The following is a 23903-nucleotide window of genomic DNA, read 5'->3' as shown; positions in this document are numbered from 1 at the left end:
ATATAATTCTTTTTTTTTTTTTTTTTTTTTTGCTATTTTTATTATAAAAAATTAGCATTTTTCGTTTTTAATAAATTAATAGCTTTTTTACCCCAGTTTTGCAAACCTTGAGCTAAACGGCACAATAAAATCCTAATTAATACATCAAAAAAGAGAAGCTTTCTAATCTAGTAGGCAGTTGTTGAATGGCTAGTTGTCCATCCTGACTCTTAAATACTGGATGTTTTACAGCTGCTTTCAGCAAGAGCTAGTTTTTGAAGTGTGATTTTGTTAAACATGTTTTTGTTCGGGTCAGACAACAGACCAAGACCTCTCTGGAAAACATTTGTGGAATTCTGCTGAACGTGTTTGTCGCTTTGTCACTTTTGTCGAGTTTCCCAAACTAGCTGAATTGTGCCTCTCACTTCAGGTATGTTGTGTCTGAAGAGTGATAAATGACGTCCTGATCGCCCTCTGATGAAAGCCTTCCTCTCCGTCTGTGTCTTTGCTCTGATAATGATCCACCTTTCTTTGCGGAGGGGAACATTCCTGGGCTTCATTAGGAACAGATGTGAAGGACGTTTTCAAAGTGTGTCCTGTGAGTGGAAAGCAGTGCTGTAGAGTGGTTTGGTGGGATGGACAGTTTTTTTATGATTCATGTATGAGGACAGTTGTGTTGGCCGACAGGAACTGTGCTGCGGATGGTGAATCATGAACAACAGCTGCCCTCGCCATCATCACCAGCCCTGAAATACAACACAGCAACCGTTTGCTTTCATATAGCAGGACCCTGTAGTCAGAAAATATCTGGTGTGTGATTTTAACACATCCATTAACAAGTTTGGGTACGATGAGATTTTGTATTTTAATGTTTACTGAAAGTCTCTTCTGCTCCACAAGGCTGCATTTATTTGATCAAAAATACAGTTGTATTATTACTATTGAAAATAACTGTTTCCTATGGAAATCTGTTCAAGTGTAATCTATTCCTGTGAATTTTCAGCATCATTACTCCAGTCTTCAGTGTCACATGATCTTCAGAAATCATTCTAATATACTGATTTGCATAATCAGTGTTGAAAACAGTAGAAAACAGATTTTTCTATAAATGTCTTTACTGTCACTGCATCTTTGTGGAATAAGTGTTCATTTCTTAATGTACCAAGCCTTAACTAAGTATTTTATTATTCTAAAGCAGCTTCCAGTGAGGCTTGAATTTATTATTTTTTTAAAACAACAAAATCTTAATAAATATGCAAGTATGAATTTTTAGCATTAGTGGGTATTCAAGGAGCGGTGCTCTGCAGCAGTGCAGCGATTGTTAACGTACCGAGTCTATTTTTGCTGTCCTGCAGACACTGAATTAAAGTGAAAGCGCATTGTTCTCAGGAAAAATGAACATGGATTGACATGGAAACGCAGTCACATGGGTTTTTGGCTAGGTTTAAAACAAGAAAAAGAGCACTTTTAGATAAACAAGGAAAACAATATGTTCATTTTTATGGAAGCAGGAAAACAAAGTTCATTAAGACCCGTGGGATTGCTTGTGATAAAGATTTAAATGCAAAGTGCACGAGACTGTTTCTGTCGGTGGTGTTTTAATTTTAAATATTTTAACAAGTAGACTAATTGTTTAAATGTTTGCCGCTTGCTTGAGCAGCGAATTATACAAATCTAGAAGTAAAATGCATGAATAATGTGTTTTTTATATTTATTGAGTTTAAACTAATGTCTATATGAAAGATTGTTCTGTGATAAAAAACTTACGATGCTGAAAAAGAAAGAAAAAAAATATATATATATATTTATAAAACACGAGCAATTTGCTCCAGCACCTTAGCCGCAAAAGCATGTCTTGGAATATCAACCAGCAGAAAATGCATTGTACACCTGATTATGCATAAAAAAAAACGTCATAAACCGGAAAACCGGTATACTTTTGAAAAAAAACGGTATATACAATTTTGGTCAAACCGCCCAGCACTAGCTGCTGATCTGTTGAAACAGTTTAAATGTAGTTGAGAAGTGCAGATTGTTGGGTTTTGGTCCGGTGTTTTGCATCCCATTGGTTTTCATTTGTAGGGACAAAACAGCTGGTTTGGAATCATTTTTGGGTGAACAGTCCCTTTAACTGTTGTGTTTCCCGCCAACATGATGTACATCTTTGGATGTGTTTGACCACTGGCTGCATGCTTTAGTGAGCTTGTTCTGTTGTTTCGTGTGGGTTTGGTATTGTTGTGCACTGAAACAAGCGTGCATAGTTTCTAGCTGGTTGAATGTTTGTTGATAGTTTATCTGAACAGCGATATTAGTATTGTGCTTTTGCACTAACAGAGGAAGTCCAGAACTCTATTTTTGCCTTCAGCACAGATGATCTGTCATTACAAGATTTCCTTTTCATCTTCGACCAAGGTGCTTCCCAGCCGTCTCCCGTTCCTCGAGTGTCTGAAGGGTGACCTGGTTGGCACTGAAACAAACTTTAATCCAAGGGGTTTACAGACAGGAACTGCGCTCGTCTGTTCCTTGTCATGCGCTCAAAGACCGGGCTTTTACAGGAGACAGATGTCTGCTCTTTTAAATGTTATCTCTTAGTCTCTGTCCTCTGAAGGTGACACGAGTGTTTGTCTGTGTTTAGGCCCGTTGTGCGTGTGAGCGCGTGTTTTCCTAGATAACTGTTTGTTGTTTTTCAAAGGAAGTGAGAATTTTATGTCACTGGAACATAGCAGATAAACAGAAGGGACTTTTGGAATGTTTTTATGTTGCTTTAACAGTGCAACAAGTTCCCATAGTGTTAAGTCAGCAGCACAGTAAACATTTTGAATAATAATTATAATACAGTATATTAAAATAGTTGTTATAATAATAATTTGTAGTGTGTGTATGTATGTGTGTGTGTGTGTGTGTGTGTATATATATATATATATATATATATATATATATATATATATATATATGTATACACATATGTATATACACATACTCCAGCCTTCAGTGTCACATGTAACATCAGTCGATCACATGATCATTTAGAAATCATTCTAATATTCTGATTTATTATGAGTGTTGGAAACAGTTCTGCTGTCTCATATATTTGATCAATAAAAGGTTAAAAAGAACTGCATTTATTCAAAATAAAAAAAATTCTAATAATATATTTTCTAATAATATATTTTCTTTACTATCACTTTTTATCAATTTAACACATACTTGCTGAATAAAAGTATTGATTTTATTTAAAAAAAAGAAAGAAAAATTTCTGACCCCAAATTACTGACCAGTAGTGTATATTGTTATTACAAAATATTTATATTTTAAAAACATAGCTTCTTTTTTTTTATTTTTTTTTTTACTTTTTATTCATCAAAGTATCCTAAAAAAGTATGTTCTGAAAAAATATTAAGCAGCAGAACTGTTTCCAACTTTGATAATGAATCATCATATTAGAATGATTTCTAAAGGATCATGTGATGATGATCCTAAAAATTCAAATCTTTGAATGGCTAATGAATATTTGATTTCACAAACTTTGCAAACGTAGTCGAATCCAGCAGAGAGATCTTGTGAAGTGTGCATCTGCATGATTGCGTGTTCTCTGTGTGACTTTCGGTCCGTGCAAACTGAATGCTTTAGACATTAAATTTGTGATTGCAAATTATTCTGCGCTTTATGCATTTGCCCACTGTTATATTAATGTCATTTTCACTGTATGCTGTTTGTAAAAAAGTGTTACCTTCGCTTTATTTGAAAAAATATGATTCCTAAATACTAATCTATTTGTGGAAAATAGTTTGTCATCTAAAGTATGTTTATTTTACAAATGTATTTAATACATTTTCAAATTATTTTAGATTTCTTAAATATTAAGACAAATACATTTATATCAGCTTTATATCTGCTATCGGCCCCCTGCTATCCAAGATATCGGCATCGGCTGTCAAAAAAAAAAAAAAAAAAAAAGAAATTGGTAGACCACTAATTAATATTTTGAATTTGCTTTTATTAGTTAATTATGTATTTTACTAATTAATTAGTTTTAATAATTTAGTTTTTTTATGCTTTTAAAAAAAGATTTTATATTTTTCTTTACTTTAACCCACACTTATTTTAGCTTGTTTCCATTTTTCATTTTTTCAGCTTTACTTTTTTTTTTTTTTTCAAAATCTGTTTTTAATAGTTCTTCTATAGTTTCTTTACACACAATTTTCACCATTTATATTACTGTGAAAATAGCAGAAAGAGTATAATTTAGGCCTCATACAGTTGACGATTTAATGATCAGAGAAACTCTCTAACGCACTGTAATCAGTGCACAGTTTGAAAACCAACGCCTGAATCAAATCTCCAGGAGAAGCTTGGAAAATCAAATGTCAGAACGCCTCCTCCCTGTGATGTCTCACTGACATGCTCTCTTTGTCTCTTTTGCAGGAAATGACTGAGAGGCCTTACAGATAGTTTGTGCTTTTGTTTCTACGGCCTGCTTTTGCTGAGAGACTCCTATCTGGAAGCACATTTGTTTCCGTGTTGAGTATTAACTACCTCAGACACTGGAAACTGATCAAGAGTGAGCCCGGCGATCTCTCCTGGCCCCCGCTCGACTCCTGACCGGCTGTACAGCGCTCACAATCCTTCTGACCGACTGGATCCGTCAGAGCGGCGCAGGTCAGCAGCGTGCCAAGGCAACATCACCCTGTAGCTCGTGCCAATCCTGCCATTGTTTTTCTTCTTCTGAAAGATTTTTAAGATTTTTCTGTTTTTATTAGAGGCCTACGGAAAGCGTTCGGAAAGAAGGGGGTTTTCGTTTCCATTTGAAGGATTGATTATGCACTTTTTGATTTACATCCAGTATTCAATCTAGTTTATTTCCTAGGAGGCACCTGTAAACCAGATCTATCAGTTGGATCTTTTGTCGTTTTTGCGCAAACATTTTGATGTGAGCTGCAGCTGGGCTGCAAGATTTCCTTGAACCTTCCACCGTGCCGCTCTCCATTTCTCTCTGGAGTGGGATACTGTCATGACTTCCCCTCTGATGGGATCTTTAAGCTATCTATTTACTTGATTCCAGGAGTCCCAAATTAGGCATCCAGAACTCATTTGAAGGTGAAGTCGAGAGAACTGACACTCCCTGGGCGCATTGAATACTTATGTATTGTTGCAGTGCACAAGAAAGTAAAATGGACTACAAGCTGCGCTTTTTGCTTGGCGGGTCCAAGCACAAAGTGCAGCAACACCAGCAGTTCCAGTTGCCCGAGCTCAGCCGGACCCTTAGCGCCCCGTTGGGCTCTTCTTGCTCCACCCCTTCTCCTATGGCGACCATAGGCTCCTCCCCTTCTGGCTGCCACGCCCCGCCCACAGGTGCCACCTCTGCGATTGCGGACATCCAGCAGGGCATCTCCAAATACCTGGATGCACTGAATGCGTTCTGCCGCGCAAGCGCGTTCCTGACCGAGCTCTTTGGCAGCGTTTTCCGGGACTCGCGTTACTCCAAAGCAGCTATGCAACTGAAGGACGTGCAGGAACATGTCATGGAAACGACCAGCCGGCTCACCACAGCAATAAAGCCCGAGATCGGCAAAATGCTAATGGAGCTCAGCGCAGGCGCGGCTAACTTCAAAGACCAGAACGACTTCAGCCGGCAGGACATCGAGGTAAGTCGCTCGAAAACCATCTTGATGTTTAGAAGTACTTGTCTTTGAGGTTAAAGGAACAATATGTAGGTTTTCGCCACTAGAGGTTGCATTTTCAAAACAATAACAAAGGCGAAGCTTGAAGCGATGCTATGAAGGAAGATGTTCATAGATGAGGTCATAAATTTTACAAAATATATTACCTGTACCTTCCACAGTTATTCAGACAGCTAATAAATTATACAGAGAATATGAGCAAATAACATACATTGTCAAAGAACATTATGACTGACTTAAGTCTAACGTGAGTTTAAGCACTCAAAAAAACTCCCCTTACTCTCAGTAAAGCTGTCTATACACTGTTATGTATCTCTTAGGCTTACATCATACGTACATCTGCCTTTGTTGTTAATGATGAGAGAATTCACGTGAGAGCTGAATTCAGTCTGTGTATGTGTGTGTGTGTGTGTGTGCAGTGAAAGGAAAAAAACCTCAATGCCTCTTTTTACACTTTCTTGTCTTATTACACTTAACTGTCAAATACAAGCAAGGTTATGTCAAAAACACATGAATGCAGTTAGTTATGTCTGTGAACAGAAACCACTGGGAAATAAATCACCTGTGTGTATTAGATCCGTGTGACAAGCAACTGAACAGCAACTTTAGTAGCTTCATAAGAATTAATTTCTTACTTGAATTCTGATTTTAAAGGGAGATGGTGGACTGTGTACAGCTCACTTAAGGGAGGAGCTAAGCTAATAAGTCAGAGATTGTTACCAGTCGTGGGCGGGGCCTATTCAAAGTAATGAATCACTTTGGAGTACATTCCTGAAAAGCTCATTTTGAGATACCATTTTTTGATTTATGAAAATAAAAAAAAGAGTGGATTAAATTGAATCACAACAGGGTGGTTGTGTACGCACACTGCAGGCGCACATAATTATGTTCAAAAACAACACAAAAGTGATTTTTGCTTTATAGGTGCAGTTTAATTTAGTTATAAATATTTAATAATAAATATAGCCAAATGGATATATAATCAGAAATTTGGCAACAAGCACAATTTCTAAATCACATTTTAAATTGCAACTCTATTTAAAATCTACAATTTCCATAGATGCTATAAATGATGCCCTTTTTTATGCAATGCACATCAGAAACAGAATAGTTTTTCAAAGACGGAGAGAGAAGAGGTCTCCACATCATTTATAGAGGACTCCCTCTGTTCAGAGATATTTTGGGAAGCCAGATGCTCTCTCTCTCTCTATCCAAGTGGACATACTTTCTAGCTGGTGTGGTTGGCCGTGTGAGTTGAGTCGCGCTGGTCAGCCTCCGTGTCTCTGCTCGAGGGGCATATAAAAGCTGAAATGATGCCTTTATGAGCGAGGGTTTGTGCCCTGGTGGATGTGGTCACGCTCCGAGCAGGAAGGCTTCACACCACAGGCCTTTAAAACGGGCACCGCGGCAGGGACCCGAGCCAGACCTGCAGCTCTACAGACCAACGCTAAACACAAAACGCCAAAGTTTTCAAAAGCATGAAATGGAATATTCTGGCAATTCCAGAATTCTTTCCGCCCGAACGTGTTTGCCGTGGAACGTTTTCAGATATTAAAAGTGTTTTATAATGTTTGCGGAAGCGAAAGCATCCTGAACACTCACCCAGCAGCTGCTGTGGAAAGTTTGGGCTGTGTTTTCAAGTATTTTTGTCTCGTCTTGTGAACAAGGCTTGTGGTATGTCTTCTTTTACATGCAGAACGTAAAAACAACATACCAGTTCTGCTGCTTTAAAACACAGTCTGTGTTTTGTCAGAACAATTCAGCTGCCAGATACGCATGAAAATGTGAGTGTTTATTAAACCGCTGCCTTCTGAACTCGTGTACTGAACCAGAGGAAGTATTTCTCGAATGCATGCATATTAGCGCTCTGTAAACACGGCACAGACTTTAGTGTCTATTCAGCATGTGTGTGCTAATGAGCGTTTTGTTTGAGTCACAGGAATCTGCTAAGGGGCGAGTTAATTCTCCTGTTTACATTGGGCTGGCAGGGCGAAAGCAGGGTATTCCCGTCCCCGGGGTGTTAGCTTACACTTCGATTGTCTCAATGAAGCGCCGCTACAGAAATACATCCACTGCACCTCTCAGCCAATCAGCAGCGCTCTTTTTGGATGCCCTCAATAAGAACACTGACCCTAGATCAGGTTTCCAAACCATGTGATGTGATTTGTTTGCATATATGAACCGTTTTCTTTTTTTTTTCTCGTCACTTTCAGTTGAATGCTGATCGTGAGAGGTTTTAAATGGATGAGTCCATATTTACAGCAATAATTATTATTATTATTATTAATTATTATTATTATTATTATTTCATATAGTTAATAATAAAAAATAACAACAATAATAGTAATAATAAAATTGCATTCCTATATAATATTTACTGATATAATTATTATTATTATATACATTTTATGTTAATAGTAATAGAATATTGCATTAATGTATATTTACTATTATTATTATTATTATTATTATTAATACATTATTATTATTATTGATGGTGATATTAATTCGTTTTTTTGTCCCTTTAGCTTTCTATTTTTAATTTGTAGTGTCATTTCCCCATTTCAATATTTTTGTAATAAAAATAGTAAATATTATATATTAATATATTTGTATTAATTGTTACTATGGTTATCATCAATGTTAAATTGCATTTTACAGCGATTGTATATTTTTGTTATTAACACATTTATTTATTTGTATTGATAACTACTTTTTACAATAGGTTTTTTTAAATGCATCAATCCTTTATTTACTACGTTATTAATATTATTTGTAGTATTTTTACCATTTATTTGGGTTTAATTTTGCTTATACTGTATGAACTGTTTGTCAAAGGTGTTTTAAACCGTGATGCTATGTCAATGTGTGTTTTGTTTTTGTCGTGCATTAGAATCAATAATCAATTTAGATTTTTTTTTTTTTTTTTTTGGAAATTGGCTCTTTTTTTTTTTTTTTTTTAATTTTGAACCCTTTTAGTTTTAGTTTAACTTTGTTGTAAGTTTGACCTGTTAGAATCTTTCTTGTGCTTATCATCAAGTGGACAAGCCCTGAAACCCTTAAATAAGCCTGGAATAACACCGTAAGTTGATTTATGCCCTTATTAGCCGTGTGTCCAAATCTGTCTTGAGCTAATGTTTAAAGCCTGTTCCTATATACGCTGTGGGCTCTCAGGTGTTTCTGTGTGAGGGGTGAAAGACTGAAACTGGCGCCGCCTGGTTTTTCCTGTCTCCTGTTGCACAAGACGAAATATTTCTGTCTTTACAACTTGGCCTGTAGATATTTTCAGCAGATACCTGTAAAAGAAACCCTTTCTGCTCCGGTGGGGCTGACAGGCCTGTCTCATGCCTTCTCTCTTTATGAACCGTTTGATGGAAAGAATCGATTCATGCATCACAATTCTGACTCATTCTGTCCATCTGCTGAATTCAGGATATCTATTGAAAACATGCACAGAGCCAGTTAGCGACGTGACTGAAGTGGTTTGAGCAGATGCTGATCCGGTGTCTTCATTTGATAATTTTTACGAGCTTGTCTCCGCGCTCTCGTCTCGATGAGTAAGACGTGAGTCAGGAAAGACTCCCTATTTAGGAAGCGATACGGCAGTAACTCTGTAAATCTGCACAGATCGCAGTCTACTGCTTTGACCGTTGTTGTTTTTTTTTTACATTTTCTTTGCCTCATTTGGTGTTTTGTTTTTAGTTCTGCTTATTAATAAACCTTCAGCACCAGATGTATGCGCCTGTTTCTGGCCTGATTGATGTCTGTTATGAGATGTAAAGACAAGCTTTTAATGAACACTTGACAGGAAAGCTGAGAAACATGTCACACCTCTTTATCTCAATGAACTTTGTCAATGAACATGTCACACCTCTTGTTTTATGTCTAAACTTCACCTTGTGTGGCCATTTTTGATCAAATGAGACTTTTTCCACAAATTCTGAAACTGGCTGAAAATAAATTAAACATTTCATATAACCTGATTCTTGTAAAAAACATTAAAAAATAAAATAAAGTTGTATTTATAAACTTAAAACAAAGTTTTATGAACTTTATATTGTACGTTCTTGTTAGTTATTAAAATGTAAATACGCCATTAAAACAGAATCCATACAAAATTCTATTTGAAAACAGGATTTAATTTGTGCAAAAATAGAACGGATGTAAAGGGATAGTTCACACACATTCGGTTGTCGTTATCTCACCCCCAACCTTTTCCAAACCTGTATGTGTTTGGTTCTTCTGTTATACAAAAGAAGATATTTGGAAGAATGATGGTAGCCAAACAGTTGACGGTACCCATTGACTTTCATAGTAGTTTTTATTTTTTAATATAAATGTAAAATAAATTTGGGGTGAGTGGTCCCTTCAATAGAGCCTGAATTAAGAATGAAGTCAGTTTTGGTGCTGTGTTTTGTGGTTCAAGGTTTAATATGACTCTCTTTCTCAGGTGCTGGGCCGCTGCTTCCTGACGGTGATGCAGGTGCATTTCCAGTTCCTGTCACAGGCGTTGCAGAAGGTCCAGCCGGTGGCACAGTCCTGTCTGGCCGAAGCGCTAGTGCAGGTTCAGGAGAGACACGGAAATGCACAGACGCAGAACATGAACTCCGGGCCCCTGTCGGAGCTGGAGGAGGCTGTCCGCTCATGGAAGGGAGCTTCAGAGGTACAGACACCAGCAACCAATGCACAAGCAATCAGACAAACCTGTGCTGAGATCATTAAATTGACCAAAAGGTTGACCCTCTAAAAAATTACTTTAAAATTGATGATAAAATAAAAATATATATATTTCTATATTTTTTTGTGACATAACCCTATTCAGGTAAAATACCTAAGTAAACTAGTTAAAAAGTTTTTTTTTTAATGATGCATTTTATTCATCAAACCCTTACAAAATAATTTGAAAATGTTTGAATTATACAAATTATACTTTAGAACATATATAAATAATGTAACACATTTTATTTATTTTTAATTAGATATTATTTTATTTTATAAAAAAATTCTTATTTTTGTTTATTTTTTTGAGAGAGATAGATTCACCCATTTATTGTCTTATTTTCTAGTTTTTGCAAAGTCTCTTTGTCTTCCCATTCAGTTCGGGCTTCATACCCCCTCACATACTTAGCGAAGTATTTTGAGGTCATATAAACGCTGATTTAACCAGCCGTGTGTGTGCTTCAGGTGACGGCGTGTCTCAGAGAGAGAGGGAGAGACGGCTGTCTGTCTGGCATTCAGGTGCAGCAGCTCTTCTGCTCTCACAACACCTCCATCCCTGAACACCAGCTCAAAGAGCTCAACACCAAGATCGACAACGCTCTGCAGGTAACCACACACGCGGTAACAACAGTTAATACAGTTATTGCAATTGTTGTTCGTGACGTAAAGTCATAATAAATGCTTCTCCTTCAAACACCCAAAGCAAAGTTCATTGTCATTTTAAATCTTTACCAGTCTTTGTCACTATCCTTCAAAACACGAGGTTTCTCCCTATTTGTCATCAAGTTTTTTATCATTATAAAAATATAATATAATACAATTTAGTATGATCATGTGATCTATATAGATGTATAATAAGCTCAGGTCAGGATTTGCATGTTTAATTTTTACATGCTGAATGATTATCGAGCATTATTTCACCCATATTTTGACACTTTCACTTTAACATTAAAGTAGACACTTTACTCGCATTTAATATGTTTATAAAATCACATTCGTTCATTGTTCACATCCTGATGGTTTGTAGATTGGCTTTTAAGAATGAGAATGTGATATTCTAAAAGAAGAATGTGATATTCTGGTGTTTGCATCAAATGAAATGAACAAATGTGATTTTATTTGCAAACCACAATGTATTTATTGGTGAATGTAATTAATTTTAGTGAAACGTATATTTGTGGATCTCATTCTGTTTACTTTTTCGTTACGTTTATTTGTGGACCGTAGTCTATTTATGTGGAATAATGTAACAAAACTGCCTATATGTATTTGCTTTTAAGAATTTGTTGAACACCTGCAAGACTATGCTTTATAATGTTGTAGAAATGTATGTAAATAAGTGAATTATATGTTATTCTGTTTATAATGAGGCTTATTGTGAGCCACTGACTGACCCACTGACATTAATAAGTGTGTGTGTGTGTGTGTGTGTTGCAGGCGTATAAAGTGGCGTTAGACTCTTTAGGTCACAGTGAATATGCTCTGAAGGCTGGATTTCACCTTAATCCCAAATCAGTGGAAGCATCTTTACAGGTATGTTTGCCGTGTGTGAAATTACAGCTTTAGTGCAGATTAAAGCTGCTTTCTGGAGCTTCATGTGTTCAGCATTTGCACAGAAGCAGATGTTTGACTATCCACCACCATGCATCATATTCTGAATAAGAACTGTTCGGTTAGACGGAGAAAACAGCCAACACCATTGCCTCAAAGGAAACTTTGAACTTTGTAATCTTTTGATTTATTCTTCTACAGAACTGCTCATTTTGCAGCCTTGTAAACATGACTTTGCAGTAGGGATGCACCGATATAAACATTTTGGCCGATACCGATAACCGATATTTTATTTTTGTTTGAAAGGTGATAACCGATATGTTGGCCGATAAATCTATATCTAAATTTGTATACTCTTTGAGAGCCTGATTATAAAAAAAGGTCTCATCTTTAAAAGCCACATCCCAAACACTTCAACATAAGCAGCCTAGTTTGAACAGTGTACAGTGTACAGTCTTATTCTCCCATTACCAAATTCCATCATAAAAAGTCTTACAACTAAATAAAATAATGCATAAATAATGCAAACAAGTCATCTCAAGTCAATTGTTTCTGAAGGAAATAATGCATTATTTATTGCCTTTACGATATCGGCCAAATTTTCTTATCGGGCCGATACCGATAACAAGAAATTGAGCATTTATCAGCCGATACCGATATGGTGGCCGATATATCGTGCATCCCTACTTTGCAGTTGTGTGTTTTCATGTATCTGGGTCAGTCGTGTGATTTTATTGTGTTTTTTGCAGGGCTGCTGTAGTGATGCTGAGGCCCAGCAGGCCGGACGCTTTCACACCACGTCTCAGCCCATCCAGTGTGAATTACCCACAATCCCGGTCCAGATCGGCTCTCATCTCCTCCGAGGAGTTTCCTTCAATGAAAGCGCATCAGATAACCTCAAGCTTAAAACGGTACCCTGAACACACACTTCTGATCGATGACTAGAGATGGGATGAGATGAGATCCCAGCTGGAAATGTTTACAAAAATACACTAGAAGCATGCACATCTCAGACTCTGTTATGTGCAGATGATGTCTGCCTCATATTTCACCTCCAAAACAAGAAAGTTAGGCCTTTTTAAGACCATTTAGCAGTTTTTCTTTGTTAATTTTCATTTTGAGACCTTTTTGAAAAAATCTGTTCTCGGCAGGGATGCATTCAATTGATCAAAAGTGTTACTATTTCAAATAAATGCTGTTCTTTTCGACTTTCTGTTCATCAAAGAATCCTGAAAAATAACATGTATCACAGTTTCCACAAAAATATGAAGCAGCACAACTGTATTCAACATTGATAATAATCAGAAATGTTTCTTGAGCAGTAAATCAGCATATTAGGATGATTTCTGAAGATCATGTGACACTGAAGACTGGAGGAATGATGCTGAAAATTCAGCAGCGCATCACAGAAATAAATTACGTTTTACAACATATACACATAGAAGAGTTATTTTATATTGTAATAATACTTCACAATTGTAATTTATTTTTATTTAAATAAATGCAGTCTTGATGAGCAGAAGAGACTTTCAAAAACATCTTACTGACCTCAAATATGTTGAGTTGCACAGTAAAACATTCATGCACATTACAGTAAAAAGACTCCTCTTACTTGATTTGATGTTATCTCTTCCCAGCATGCCGTGCTGCAGCTGATCAAGGATGCGGTGGATCAGAATGGTGTGTCCGTGCGAGATGATTCGCCCGTCACAGAGGTGCTGAACCAGGTGTGTCCCTCCAGCTGGAGAGGAGCCTGTAAGACGGCCGTTCAGCTGCTGTTTGGACAGGCTGGACTGGTGAGTTACACACTTTTGACAAAGTGCATAAAGTCTGATCCACATTGCAGCTTGTTCCAGACAGGAACGGACCTGGACAGGAAGAAATGTGTGTTTTTTTTTTGGTCTTGCATTTACATATGCATTTTATCCAAAGCAACTTGCATTGTTTTTTAATGCATTCAAAGCAGTTTACTTTTTATCATTTTGAATTAGTTTTGAAAATTTCTAAATTTTCTTTTAAATGTAATGTTTTTATAATTTTCTTATTTTTTTTAACATTTATGCATTTTTTAAAAAAAATGTTACATTTTTATTTCATATATATTCAGCAACTAGCAAAATAAAACGTTTATATATTGTATTTTATTTTTAACATTTGTTTCAAATAACAAAAATGTTTTTCATGGTTTTAGTTTTCTGTAATAACCTTGATATTCCAGAATAGTTGTATTGGTTCACTGTCAGCAACATTCACACCAAAAAAACGAAAGTCTGAATACTGAGGATATGAAAAAGGCCTCCGTCTACAGGAAAATGATTTCTGAATAATCATAAAGTGGTTTCCATGACTCTGTCCTTGCTGTGTGTGTGGTCAGGGTGACTGTGACCTTTGGGCGTGTGTGTGTTTTCACTGGAGAGTCGCCGTCAGTTGAGTCACATTGAGGATACACCTGCGCTATTAATAACAATAGCCCACTTCCTGTTTAATAGGAAACGCCCTCCGTTTCAAATGCAACTGCATGCATTTCAAGAACTGTGGGAAATGTTTCATTTGTGTTTTCGGATGGAAACGGCTCCTGATAGTGATGACAATCAGGTTACTGGGGCTCTCAAGCATCCTCTTGGCATTAGTTTGACTGTGAAATGATTGATTATGATCACTGGACGAGCAACGCATGATTTATTCTTGCAGATCTTCATGATAGTGTGTGCAGTACAGTTATTAAACCTGATGGTGTATGTGTGTGTGTGTGTGTGTGTGCAGGTTGTGGTTGACACGGCTCAGATTGAGAATAAGGAAGCGTACGCTCCTCAGATCTGTCTTGAAGGATCTAAAGTTGTGATCCAAGTTCCATCCACATGGTGAGTAACTGTATATGATGAGATTTATGTAATTATAATGTATTATAGCAGATCCATGTCTTCTGTGTCTGAAGGTTACTAGAGTTCAAGCTGCTTTATTCACCACTTATTCAAAGTATTGACTAATGAATGTATGAACAACATTATTTTCTTAATGAAGACACTTATCTCGTTAATTTGGATCATTTTGAGTCCGTTTCAGGATAAGCACCATGGTTTCTATTAACTAGCAAATTGAAATTGGTTATGTAATAGTATTTATTTGTTTGTTTGTATTTTATTTACTTACAAGTTTACCATGAAAACAGACTTTCCTGATGATATGTCATTTTTTTCCCAGTAATATATCAAATAAAATACAGTGAAATAAAATAGCATTGAAATCTAATCTTACCTTCTAAATGTACTTTTGCCTTGTAGGTGTCTGAAGGAGGATCCAGCGACGATGTCTCTTCTGCAGCGCAGTCTGGATCCAGAGAAGACCCTCGGTCTGGTGGATGTGCTTTACACCGCTGTGTTTGACCTCCAGCGCTGGAAAGAGCGCAAGTCAGTGTCCGCATTAGTGCTGGAGTCATACCTTCACATAGATCCCTCTAAGACAAAACGTTTGGGGTTAAGATTATTTTTTTTTGTTTTTGCAAAAGTAACATTGATGCATTAAATTAATTAAAATTGACAGTAAGGACAGAAAGGATTTCTGTTTCAAATAAATGCTGTTCTTTTGAACTTTCTGTTCATCAAAGAATCTTGAAAAGTAAAATGCATCATGATTTCCACAAATAAAGTTGCAAGTTTATTTATGTGCTAAAACAGAAATCAAATAGTTTTGTTTGGTTAAGTTCATTTATTTAAAAGGAACCATGCACAACACAAATGTCGTGCTAGAGTTTGCTAATTTGCATCTGTCGTCCCTGGGCAAAAACTGCAGCACTCAATCACAATAAAAAATAAAAATAAATAAATGATAATAATATCACATTAAAAAGTGAAGTGACATTCAGCCAAGTATGGTGACCCATACTCAGAATTTGTGCTCTGCATTTAACCCATCCACATGACAATATCAGGACAAAATACAACATCACTAAAAAGTATAAACTATATAGACATAAAGAATAACAAAACTGTGGAGAAAAAAAACAACAATTACCAAAACCTAAAACTTTTTTTAAAAAGACTGTGTTATATATATAGTTATCATTTATTATTATTATTTTTATTTTATTTTTTTTACACCGAATCCTTTCGAAATACAGTCTAGAAAATAAAATATTTTTAAGAGTCACACACAATGCATGCAATATTTTACTGAAAATATCTATTTCTATGCAGTAAAATGACTACTCTTAAAGGGCACATATTATGCCCCTTTTTACAATATGTAATACAAGTCTCACGTGTCCCCAGAATGTGAAAATACCCCACTGATAATTTATTACATAATTTTGAAAATGCTTATTTTTAGTGGAAGCCAAAACATGCTGTATTAGAGTAAGTCTCTTTAAATGCAAATGAGCTGCAGTTCCCCGCCATCTTTACAGCTCATAACTGTAAACACGAGAAAGTGAATTTTGCATAATAGGTGCCCTTTAAAGCTGAAATAAAATCAATAAAAGCTATATAAAAATAAAAATGACAAAAAAATCTAATTCAAAATTAGAATACAGACTATAGTAGCACTTACATGATACTAAAATAAGACCAGTTGAAATGTATTTATTTGCTGGTGTTTCTGTGTTTCAGGGAACAGACTTTGCCCACCATTCAGATCCAGCTACAGCGAGACACGGCTGATTACGGCGGCCCTGTCGATCTCCCTCCGGAGAACAGCACCAAATCCTCCGGTGGCCTCCCCAAAACCATCTCCAAACTCACCTCACGCTTCACCAAGAAAGCCTCGTCAAATTCCAGCGCAGGCGGCAGCTACTCCATCCCCAGCACGCCGTCACGTAGCAGCGGCAGCTCGGACGACCGATCCAGCCGCCCGCACAGCCTCCTGCAGATGAGCAGCATGCCCTGCACACCTGACCCCAGCCACGCGCAGATCGCCAACGGAGCGTCCGCAGACGAGCAGGGCATGAACCTGCCCACCGACCAGGAGATGCAAGACGTCATCGACTTCCTATCGGGGTTTAACATGGGGAAATCCCAGCAGGCGTCTCCGCTGGTGAAGAGGAGGAACTCAGTGGCGTCTACGAATGCGGCCGACTTGAAGCCGCCCAGTGGAGCGGCTCAGCTCACCTCACAGTCTCAAGTGTCTCAAATGTTGGCGCAAACCTTGCAGCAACCAACACAACAACAGCAGCAACAACAGCAGCTTCCTTCAACGCCTAAACAGCAGCAAACGCAGCCGCAGTCGCAGCCGACCTCACAGACTCTGCCGTTCTACCAGCATCTCTTGCAGCCGATTGGTCAGCCGCAGCAAACGGCGCCGGTTTCCCCGCAGCTCTCTTCCCAGCAGCCTCCGCAGCCAAGAGTCCCCAGCAAGTGGCCCCAGGGTCCTTTAGGAGGCCTCTCGCCCATCGGGCCCTTGACGCAGTGGCCCACCCCGGGCCTGCCTGACCTCAGCTCTGACCTCTACAGTCTGGGGCTGGTCAGCACATACATGGACAGCATGATGTCTGAGATGCTCGGCCACAAGCCCCCGCAGGGACCCCGGAACAACACCTGGCCCAACCGAGACCAAAGTGACCAGAGTCTGTTCGGGGTGTTGGGAGATTCCATGCCCTTTGACCCTGCAGGTGAGCAGAGAGCGGTCAGCTCAGACAGGTTCAGAGCAAAACTCATGAGAACCAAACTTTGCCCCAGGGAAGGGAGGAGAATGACTATTCTGAACATTTTACTGAATAGAAATATTGCAAAAATACCAGAGGAAAAAAAAAAGAAAAATTACAAGAAATTACTAAATGAAAATATACATTTTAAAAAAATCAGATATGTGACAGTCCCAGCTAAAAAGGTATTTTATATATATATATGCAACATAAGAATGTAAGACATTTTTTTTCCTTAAACATTTTTTTAAATATTGATTTTTATTGTAATTTTTTTGACATACTTATGACATGACCATGACATACTTATATTATTGTATTGTTACTGCTTTACTATTTGTAGTGGATTTAAATGCATACATGCTTTTGAGCTAATATCATCCACGACCACTTGTTCTGGTAAGGATTGAAAGACTGAAGCCGCCACAGTAGTTTTTACACACATAAATCCGTGATGGGTTCATGTCACCATCTGCACTTGATTAATTGCATTACTTTTATTGCAGTAATTAATTGCTGTGAAAGAACACATTAATGACTAATTTTAATGTATTGAACTTCGTTAGAAGAATGACTTGAACACTTGAATGACTTCAACACTTGAATGCACATAATAAGAGGGGTTGTCACATCATAACACAAGTTTTCTCATTACACATTGTTAAATATGCCATGGTTTTTATATTGTGTGAGTGTGTGTATGTAGTGGTTCCTGTGATGCAGCAGGTCACTTTAGTGCATTAGTGGTGTGTGTGTGTGTTGTACTCTATTATGTGTTTTTGCTGTGCTGGACAGTTTAAACAAAGAGCAGGACAAAGCGACATGCATCACACTCTCTCTCTCTCTCTCTCTCTCTCTCTCTCTCTCTCTCTCTCTCTCTCCATCTCTCCGCTAGTGGGCTCGGATCCAGAGTTTGCGCGTTATGTTGCTGGGGTCAATCAGGCCATGCAGCAGAAACGACAGGCACAGCATGTTCGTCAGCCCAGCATCACCCGCAGTAACTGGCCACATCCAGATGAGCAGCACAGGGGCTGGACACACCCAGAGTACTACAGCGAGGGGTGAGACGCTCTGACCAATCACAGCACAGCACCTCATCGTGAATTATTTCAGTGTCAGGTTTCTATCTTAGTAAAGTGCAATAGAGATATGCTTTAAATGCTCTGATTTCTGATGCATTTCATTTTTAAGCGCATAAAATAGTCGGAAACTTAATTCAAACACTCGGCTGTTGTTATGAAGTGAGTTTGGAGTAAAATGTGTTATTAAATGTGGTGTTTTCACGTGCTTTCAGATGGAGCAGCATTTAGTATACAGAGCCGCAGTTCACTGAAGCTACGCAAACAGCTGTCATCATCATCGCAAACAAATTCTTTGATTTCATAATCGTTTGATTGTCATCTGTGACTTTTTTTTTTTTCTTCTTTCTTCACGTAGCTTGTCAGAGAACTACAGCTCTTTGGATTAAATGCTGCTCCATCTGAAAGCATGTGATGGAGATTTACTACTAATCACAGAACACTGGAGTAATGATGCTGAAAATACAGCTTTGATTTCAGAAATAAGTGACATTTTATATTCACATAAAATAAAAAGTATTTTTGATTGAATAAATGCAGCCTTGGTGAGCAGAAGAGACTTCATTCAAGAAAAATTTAAAACTTTATTATTCCTAACTTTGGACCAGAAATGTTAATATTGCTGTTAATAATTATATATATATATATATATATATATATATATATATATATATATACATATTGATATTGATGTTTGTTTTCAAGCAGGGAGGCGGTCAACAGCGGCTGGTCAGCCAATCAGGGGGATTCAGCCAGCTCCAGTGACGAGACGTCCTCAGCCAATGGGGACAGTCTGTTCTCCATGTTCTCTGGGCCTGACCTGGTTGCAGCTGTTAAACAAAGACGGTAACAAGCATTTAATCTGTTTATCAGACACTTTCATCCGAAACTATTCATCCGGATGGTGTGTTTGAGATGAGTGCGTCCCTCACGTTGAGTGTGTTCTTTAGGAAACACAGCTGTGGTGAACAGGAAGTGTGCACTCTGCCCTCTCCTCCGCTCCACCACGCCAGTGACGACAGTAACCAGGTACTAATGACTCTCTGATGCCACTTCAACTAATAAACACAAGTATATTCCATCATAATAAGAGGTGGAGTTTAACAGTGGGTGTTTTTCTCACATGCAGCTGTTATTGTAAATATTTTTTATATTGTATATGGTGTTTGGATCTAAGAAGGTTTTGAGCAGGTTATAAAGTTGTGAAGGAACAATCCAGTTGATCAACTCTTGTTGCATGTGTTAATTGTCTTTCAGCAAAAATAAAAGAAATTATTTTATATAAAAATTTAACATTTTTTTAAATGTCAAATTTTTTTTAAATAACACCAGGCCACTATGAATACAAAGAGTACATTTCTCAGAAATTGAATGCTTTTGTTTTGGAAACTTTTTAAATACTTAAAAAACATTTCATTACTTGTCTTTGACCCATCCACTATTTTGTTTTCTATGTATTGCCATTTTTTTGCTTTATATGAAACTTTATAACAAACTTACCTATAATACATATAATAAAGTAAAGTATGGCATTAGCAATACCAGGGTAATTGGTTCCATTCCCAAGATGCAAGATCATGGGTTTGATTCCTAGGTCATGGATGCATGGTTATGGGTTTTATTCCCAAAATGAAATATTATGGGTTCAATTCCCAGGTCATGGGTTTTATTCCCAGAATGCAAGATCATCTGTTTGATTCCTAGGTTATGGGGTCAATGCCCTGGATGCAAGGTTATGGGTTTTATTCCCAGAATGAAAGATTATGGGTTCAATTCCCAGGTCATGGGTTTTATTCCCAGAATGCAAGATCATGGGTTTGATTCCCAGGATGCAAGATCATGGGTTCGATTCCCAAAATGCAAGATCATGGGTTGGATATCCAGGATGCAAGGTCATAGGTTTTATTACCATGATGCAATGTCATGGGTTATAATCTCAGGTCATGGGCTTGATTCCCATAATGCAAGGTCATGGGTTCGATTTCCAGGATACAAGATCATGGGTTAGATTCCCAGGTCATGGGTTTGATTCCTTGGATTCAAGGTCATGTGTTTGATTCCCAGAATGCAAGGTCATGGGTTGGATTTCCAGTATGCAAGGTCATAGGTTCGATTACCATGATCCAAGGTAATGGGTTAGATTCCCAGGTCATGGAATTGATTCCCTGGAGTCAAGGTCATGGGTTTGATTTCCAGGATGCAAGATAATGGGTTCGATTCCCAGTGGACAGGTTTGATTCCCAGGATTCTAGATGATGGGTTTGTTTCCCATGATGCAAGGTTGTGGGTTTGATTCCTAGATCATGGGTTTGATTCCCAGGATTCAAGATTGTGGGTTCAATTTCCAGGTCATGGGTTTTATTCCCAGGATGCAAGATCATGGAATTGATTCCAAGGTGATGTGTTTGTTTCCCAGGTCATGGGTTTGATTCCCAGGATGCAAGTTCATGGGTTTGATTTCCAGGTCATAGGGAAATTCCAAGGTGATGGGTTTGCTTCCCAGTTCATGGGTTAGATTTCCAGGATGCAAGGTCATGGGTTTGATTTCCATGTCATTGGTTCGATTTCCAGGTCATTGGTTCTATTCCCATCGATAAAAGTTGCTTTGGTAATAGGCATGAATTTAAATTTAAATAAATTTTTTGTTCTTTCTGTTACAGGACAGCAAAACCAAAACCTGGCCCCCTAAAGCCCCCTGGCAGCACTCCTCGCACACTAATACCATGCCCAATCCCAGCTCTTCCCTCTACCAGATGACCATCCCTTCCAGCCAATGGGGCGATTCCATGCAAATGCTGCAGTCTCCAGTGTGGTCAACGGCCAATGACTGCCCTCCATCCTCCGGGATCTCCTCCGGCTACCCGTTCACACAACAACAACAACAACAACAGCAGCAGGTTTCCCAGCACAAGATCCTGAGCAAAGGCTTCAAAACCTTCCCGCTCAAACCCGAGCATCGACCCTCATACCTGCACCAGTATTGAGCTGGACTTGGCTGGTAGAGGTCACTGACCCTTTTCGCATATTTTGAGTTTAAGTTATGCTCAGGATGTAAACCCAGATCGACATTTAAAGGCTTTGAGTTCAGAGCCCAAACGGGACACCACTAAGAGACTTTATGAAGGGGCTTTGGTTGTGTCAGGGCAGCGGAAGGATGTTATTTTATTATCAAAACTCGGAGCAGTAGAAATCTAGCTGGGATTGTTCATATTGTGGTGTAAGCCTGTTATAGACTCCAACCTTGTAAACTAGAAGTGTTTTTATAGGGAAATTTGCATTTAACACAGTGGTTAATAACATTTTTGTACACAGATGCGTGTCAAACGTCTCCAAACAGAACGTAACTGCCTTCCACGCTGTCCAAACGATGCATGCTTCATGTTAACAGCAGCTAGTTGGACCATTTCACTGGCGGCACGACTGAAGCCTTCAGTCTCGTGGCGGCGTTCGAGTTTGAGTTTACACAACTTTTTTGATATGCATGGCCACCGTGCTCACTCACAGCGCACTATAGCAGTCGCATTGCGAAGATCCGGACGTCCCACATAACGATACTGTGTTTAAATAGCTGTAACTGCCAAATTGTCACGTGGGACGAATCAGACTGTAGCTCTCAGCTACTGTTTCATAGCTTGTAAATGACTCAAAAAGAAACAAGAAGAACTATAAATAATTTACTTTTTATGAAGAGGCTTTGAGCAGGCTCGGCAGAAATATAATAATCATAGCAGAGGTGTAATTTGAAAGAAATACACTACTTTTTCCACATCTGAGAGATAAAAAAAAATAAAAAATGCAAATAAAAAAGGATGTTAGCAGCAACTTTGTGCCATGTTGTTTTGAATAGCACTTGCAGATATTTTCTCTAACCAAAGTATTGTTTAAGAGATGGAATATGGTGCTTTAAATGAAAAAAAAAATAAAAAAATTTAAAATGCAGTTTGGGAGCCGTAGTAGTAGTTCTATCTAGAAAAAGAAGAGAGAAAATACCCTTTTATTAAAAACGCAAACCTTCTTGTATGGTCTGTATGTGTTAATTTTCCCATTGGCTTTTTTCAGAACAACACTAACTCTTCCCATAAAAATAACATGTATATCTTTCAAATACGATATATTTCTTGTACAAATATTGACAGTATTAATCTTATTTTTGTATTTTCTTACACATTATACCATTACTCTATAAGTTAGCGAAATATAGGCTTATTTTCCCAAGATGTGAAGCACACTTCTTTTTTTTTCTTTTCTACGGAGTTTAACTATCTTCTTTCTACGGAGTTTACCAAATACGCCATTATAAACACTAATAAATGGTTATGGTCGGATTGAGGTGTTTTTTTTTCTGGGTTATTTTGATTCCCGTTGGTTTCTGTAGTTTCGGGCTGCATCTGAAAAGCCCAGAATGTTCATTTCGTGACGTTTGCTGATGCCAATGTTGCCTGTATTTATAATATGACCATGTTTTCTGAAAACTAACATACTTACCATGTTTACAGAGAATTGTTTGCTGTATATAAATGTATCTTTTTATAGTTCTGTGCTTTGCACAATCAAAATGTTAGGTTCGTTGCTTCGTCCGTGTTTTCCTCCCAAACTGTTTCGGCTTTTTTTTTTTAAAGATTGAACATCTTCGATGACCTTGGACTGTAACGCTCTACATTTCTCAGCTGTGTCAAAATGGTTTACTAGTGGCTTCAAAAAATAAAAGGAGTTAAAAAAAATAAAATAAAAAGAAATGACGTTGCCCTGACCAAAGACATGAGGGGCGACTGCTTGGCTTATGTTGCTTATTGTTCACTAGAGCTGGCAACTGATTATTTCCAAGTGTACCAGCAATGCAAAAAAAATAAATATATAACATCTGCTATCATTTCATCTTTGACTCCTTTTGCATATGTTTCAACGGAGATATTCTGATGCTTTTATATATATATATGCTGCTGCTTCTATAAAAGTGCAAGTTTATTGTGGTTATATATTTATTATACAAAGCATTGAACTAAAAACATGAAATTATGCACATAAAAATGTACGCCTAAATTAACATCTAGAGTGTTATTCCTATCAGCCAATGCAATTGTGGTAAAAAATAAAAGAAAAAATAAAAGATTTATATATATATAAGTAGTATTGTAAATTGTAGTTCCGTAGTAATTCAAATGCATAGTTGATATATTTAAAATATATATATATATATATATATATATATCAGCAGTGATATTTTAACCTAGTCATGTTTTATAAAATGTTTTAAAATTA

At 37.5% G+C, this 23903-nt stretch overlaps 1 protein-coding gene across 3 annotated transcripts in view; it reads left to right on the top strand.

The window, feature by feature from the left end:
- LOC132101765 (granule associated Rac and RHOG effector protein 1-like) overlaps positions 1-23519 on the top strand; it is a 40838-nt gene extending 17319 nt beyond the window's left edge. Inside the window, exons 2-15 of one of the 3 annotated variants that reach the window (XM_059506957.1) lie at positions 4405-4638; positions 4740-5624; positions 10111-10323; positions 10845-10985; positions 11817-11912; positions 12680-12841; positions 13568-13726; positions 14694-14791; positions 15212-15337; positions 16535-17532; positions 18461-18626; positions 19350-19490; positions 19595-19673; positions 21305-23519. In XM_059506957.1, the coding sequence (XP_059362940.1) occupies positions 5121-5624; positions 10111-10323; positions 10845-10985; positions 11817-11912; positions 12680-12841; positions 13568-13726; positions 14694-14791; positions 15212-15337; positions 16535-17532; positions 18461-18626; positions 19350-19490; positions 19595-19673; positions 21305-21628 (3207 nt within the window). In that variant the 5' untranslated portion in view covers positions 4405-4638; positions 4740-5120 and the 3' untranslated portion in view covers positions 21629-23519. Of the gene's footprint in view, positions 1-4404; positions 5625-10110; positions 10324-10844; positions 10986-11816; positions 11913-12679; positions 12842-13567; positions 13727-14693; positions 14792-15211; positions 15338-16534; positions 17533-18460; positions 18627-19349; positions 19491-19594; positions 19674-21304 lie in introns of all 3 variants that reach the window. The other 2 variants (XM_059506958.1, XM_059506956.1) reach the window with 2 other exon arrangements.
- Positions 23520-23903: the final 384 nt, after the last annotated feature.

This window comes from Carassius carassius, chromosome 23 (assembly GCF_963082965.1).
Source record: "Carassius carassius chromosome 23, fCarCar2.1, whole genome shotgun sequence".
NCBI classification, from domain to species: Eukaryota; Metazoa; Chordata; class Actinopteri; order Cypriniformes; family Cyprinidae; genus Carassius; species Carassius carassius.
The sequence above is the reverse complement of the archived record's forward strand: the minus strand, read 5'-3'. Positions and strand labels throughout refer to the sequence as shown.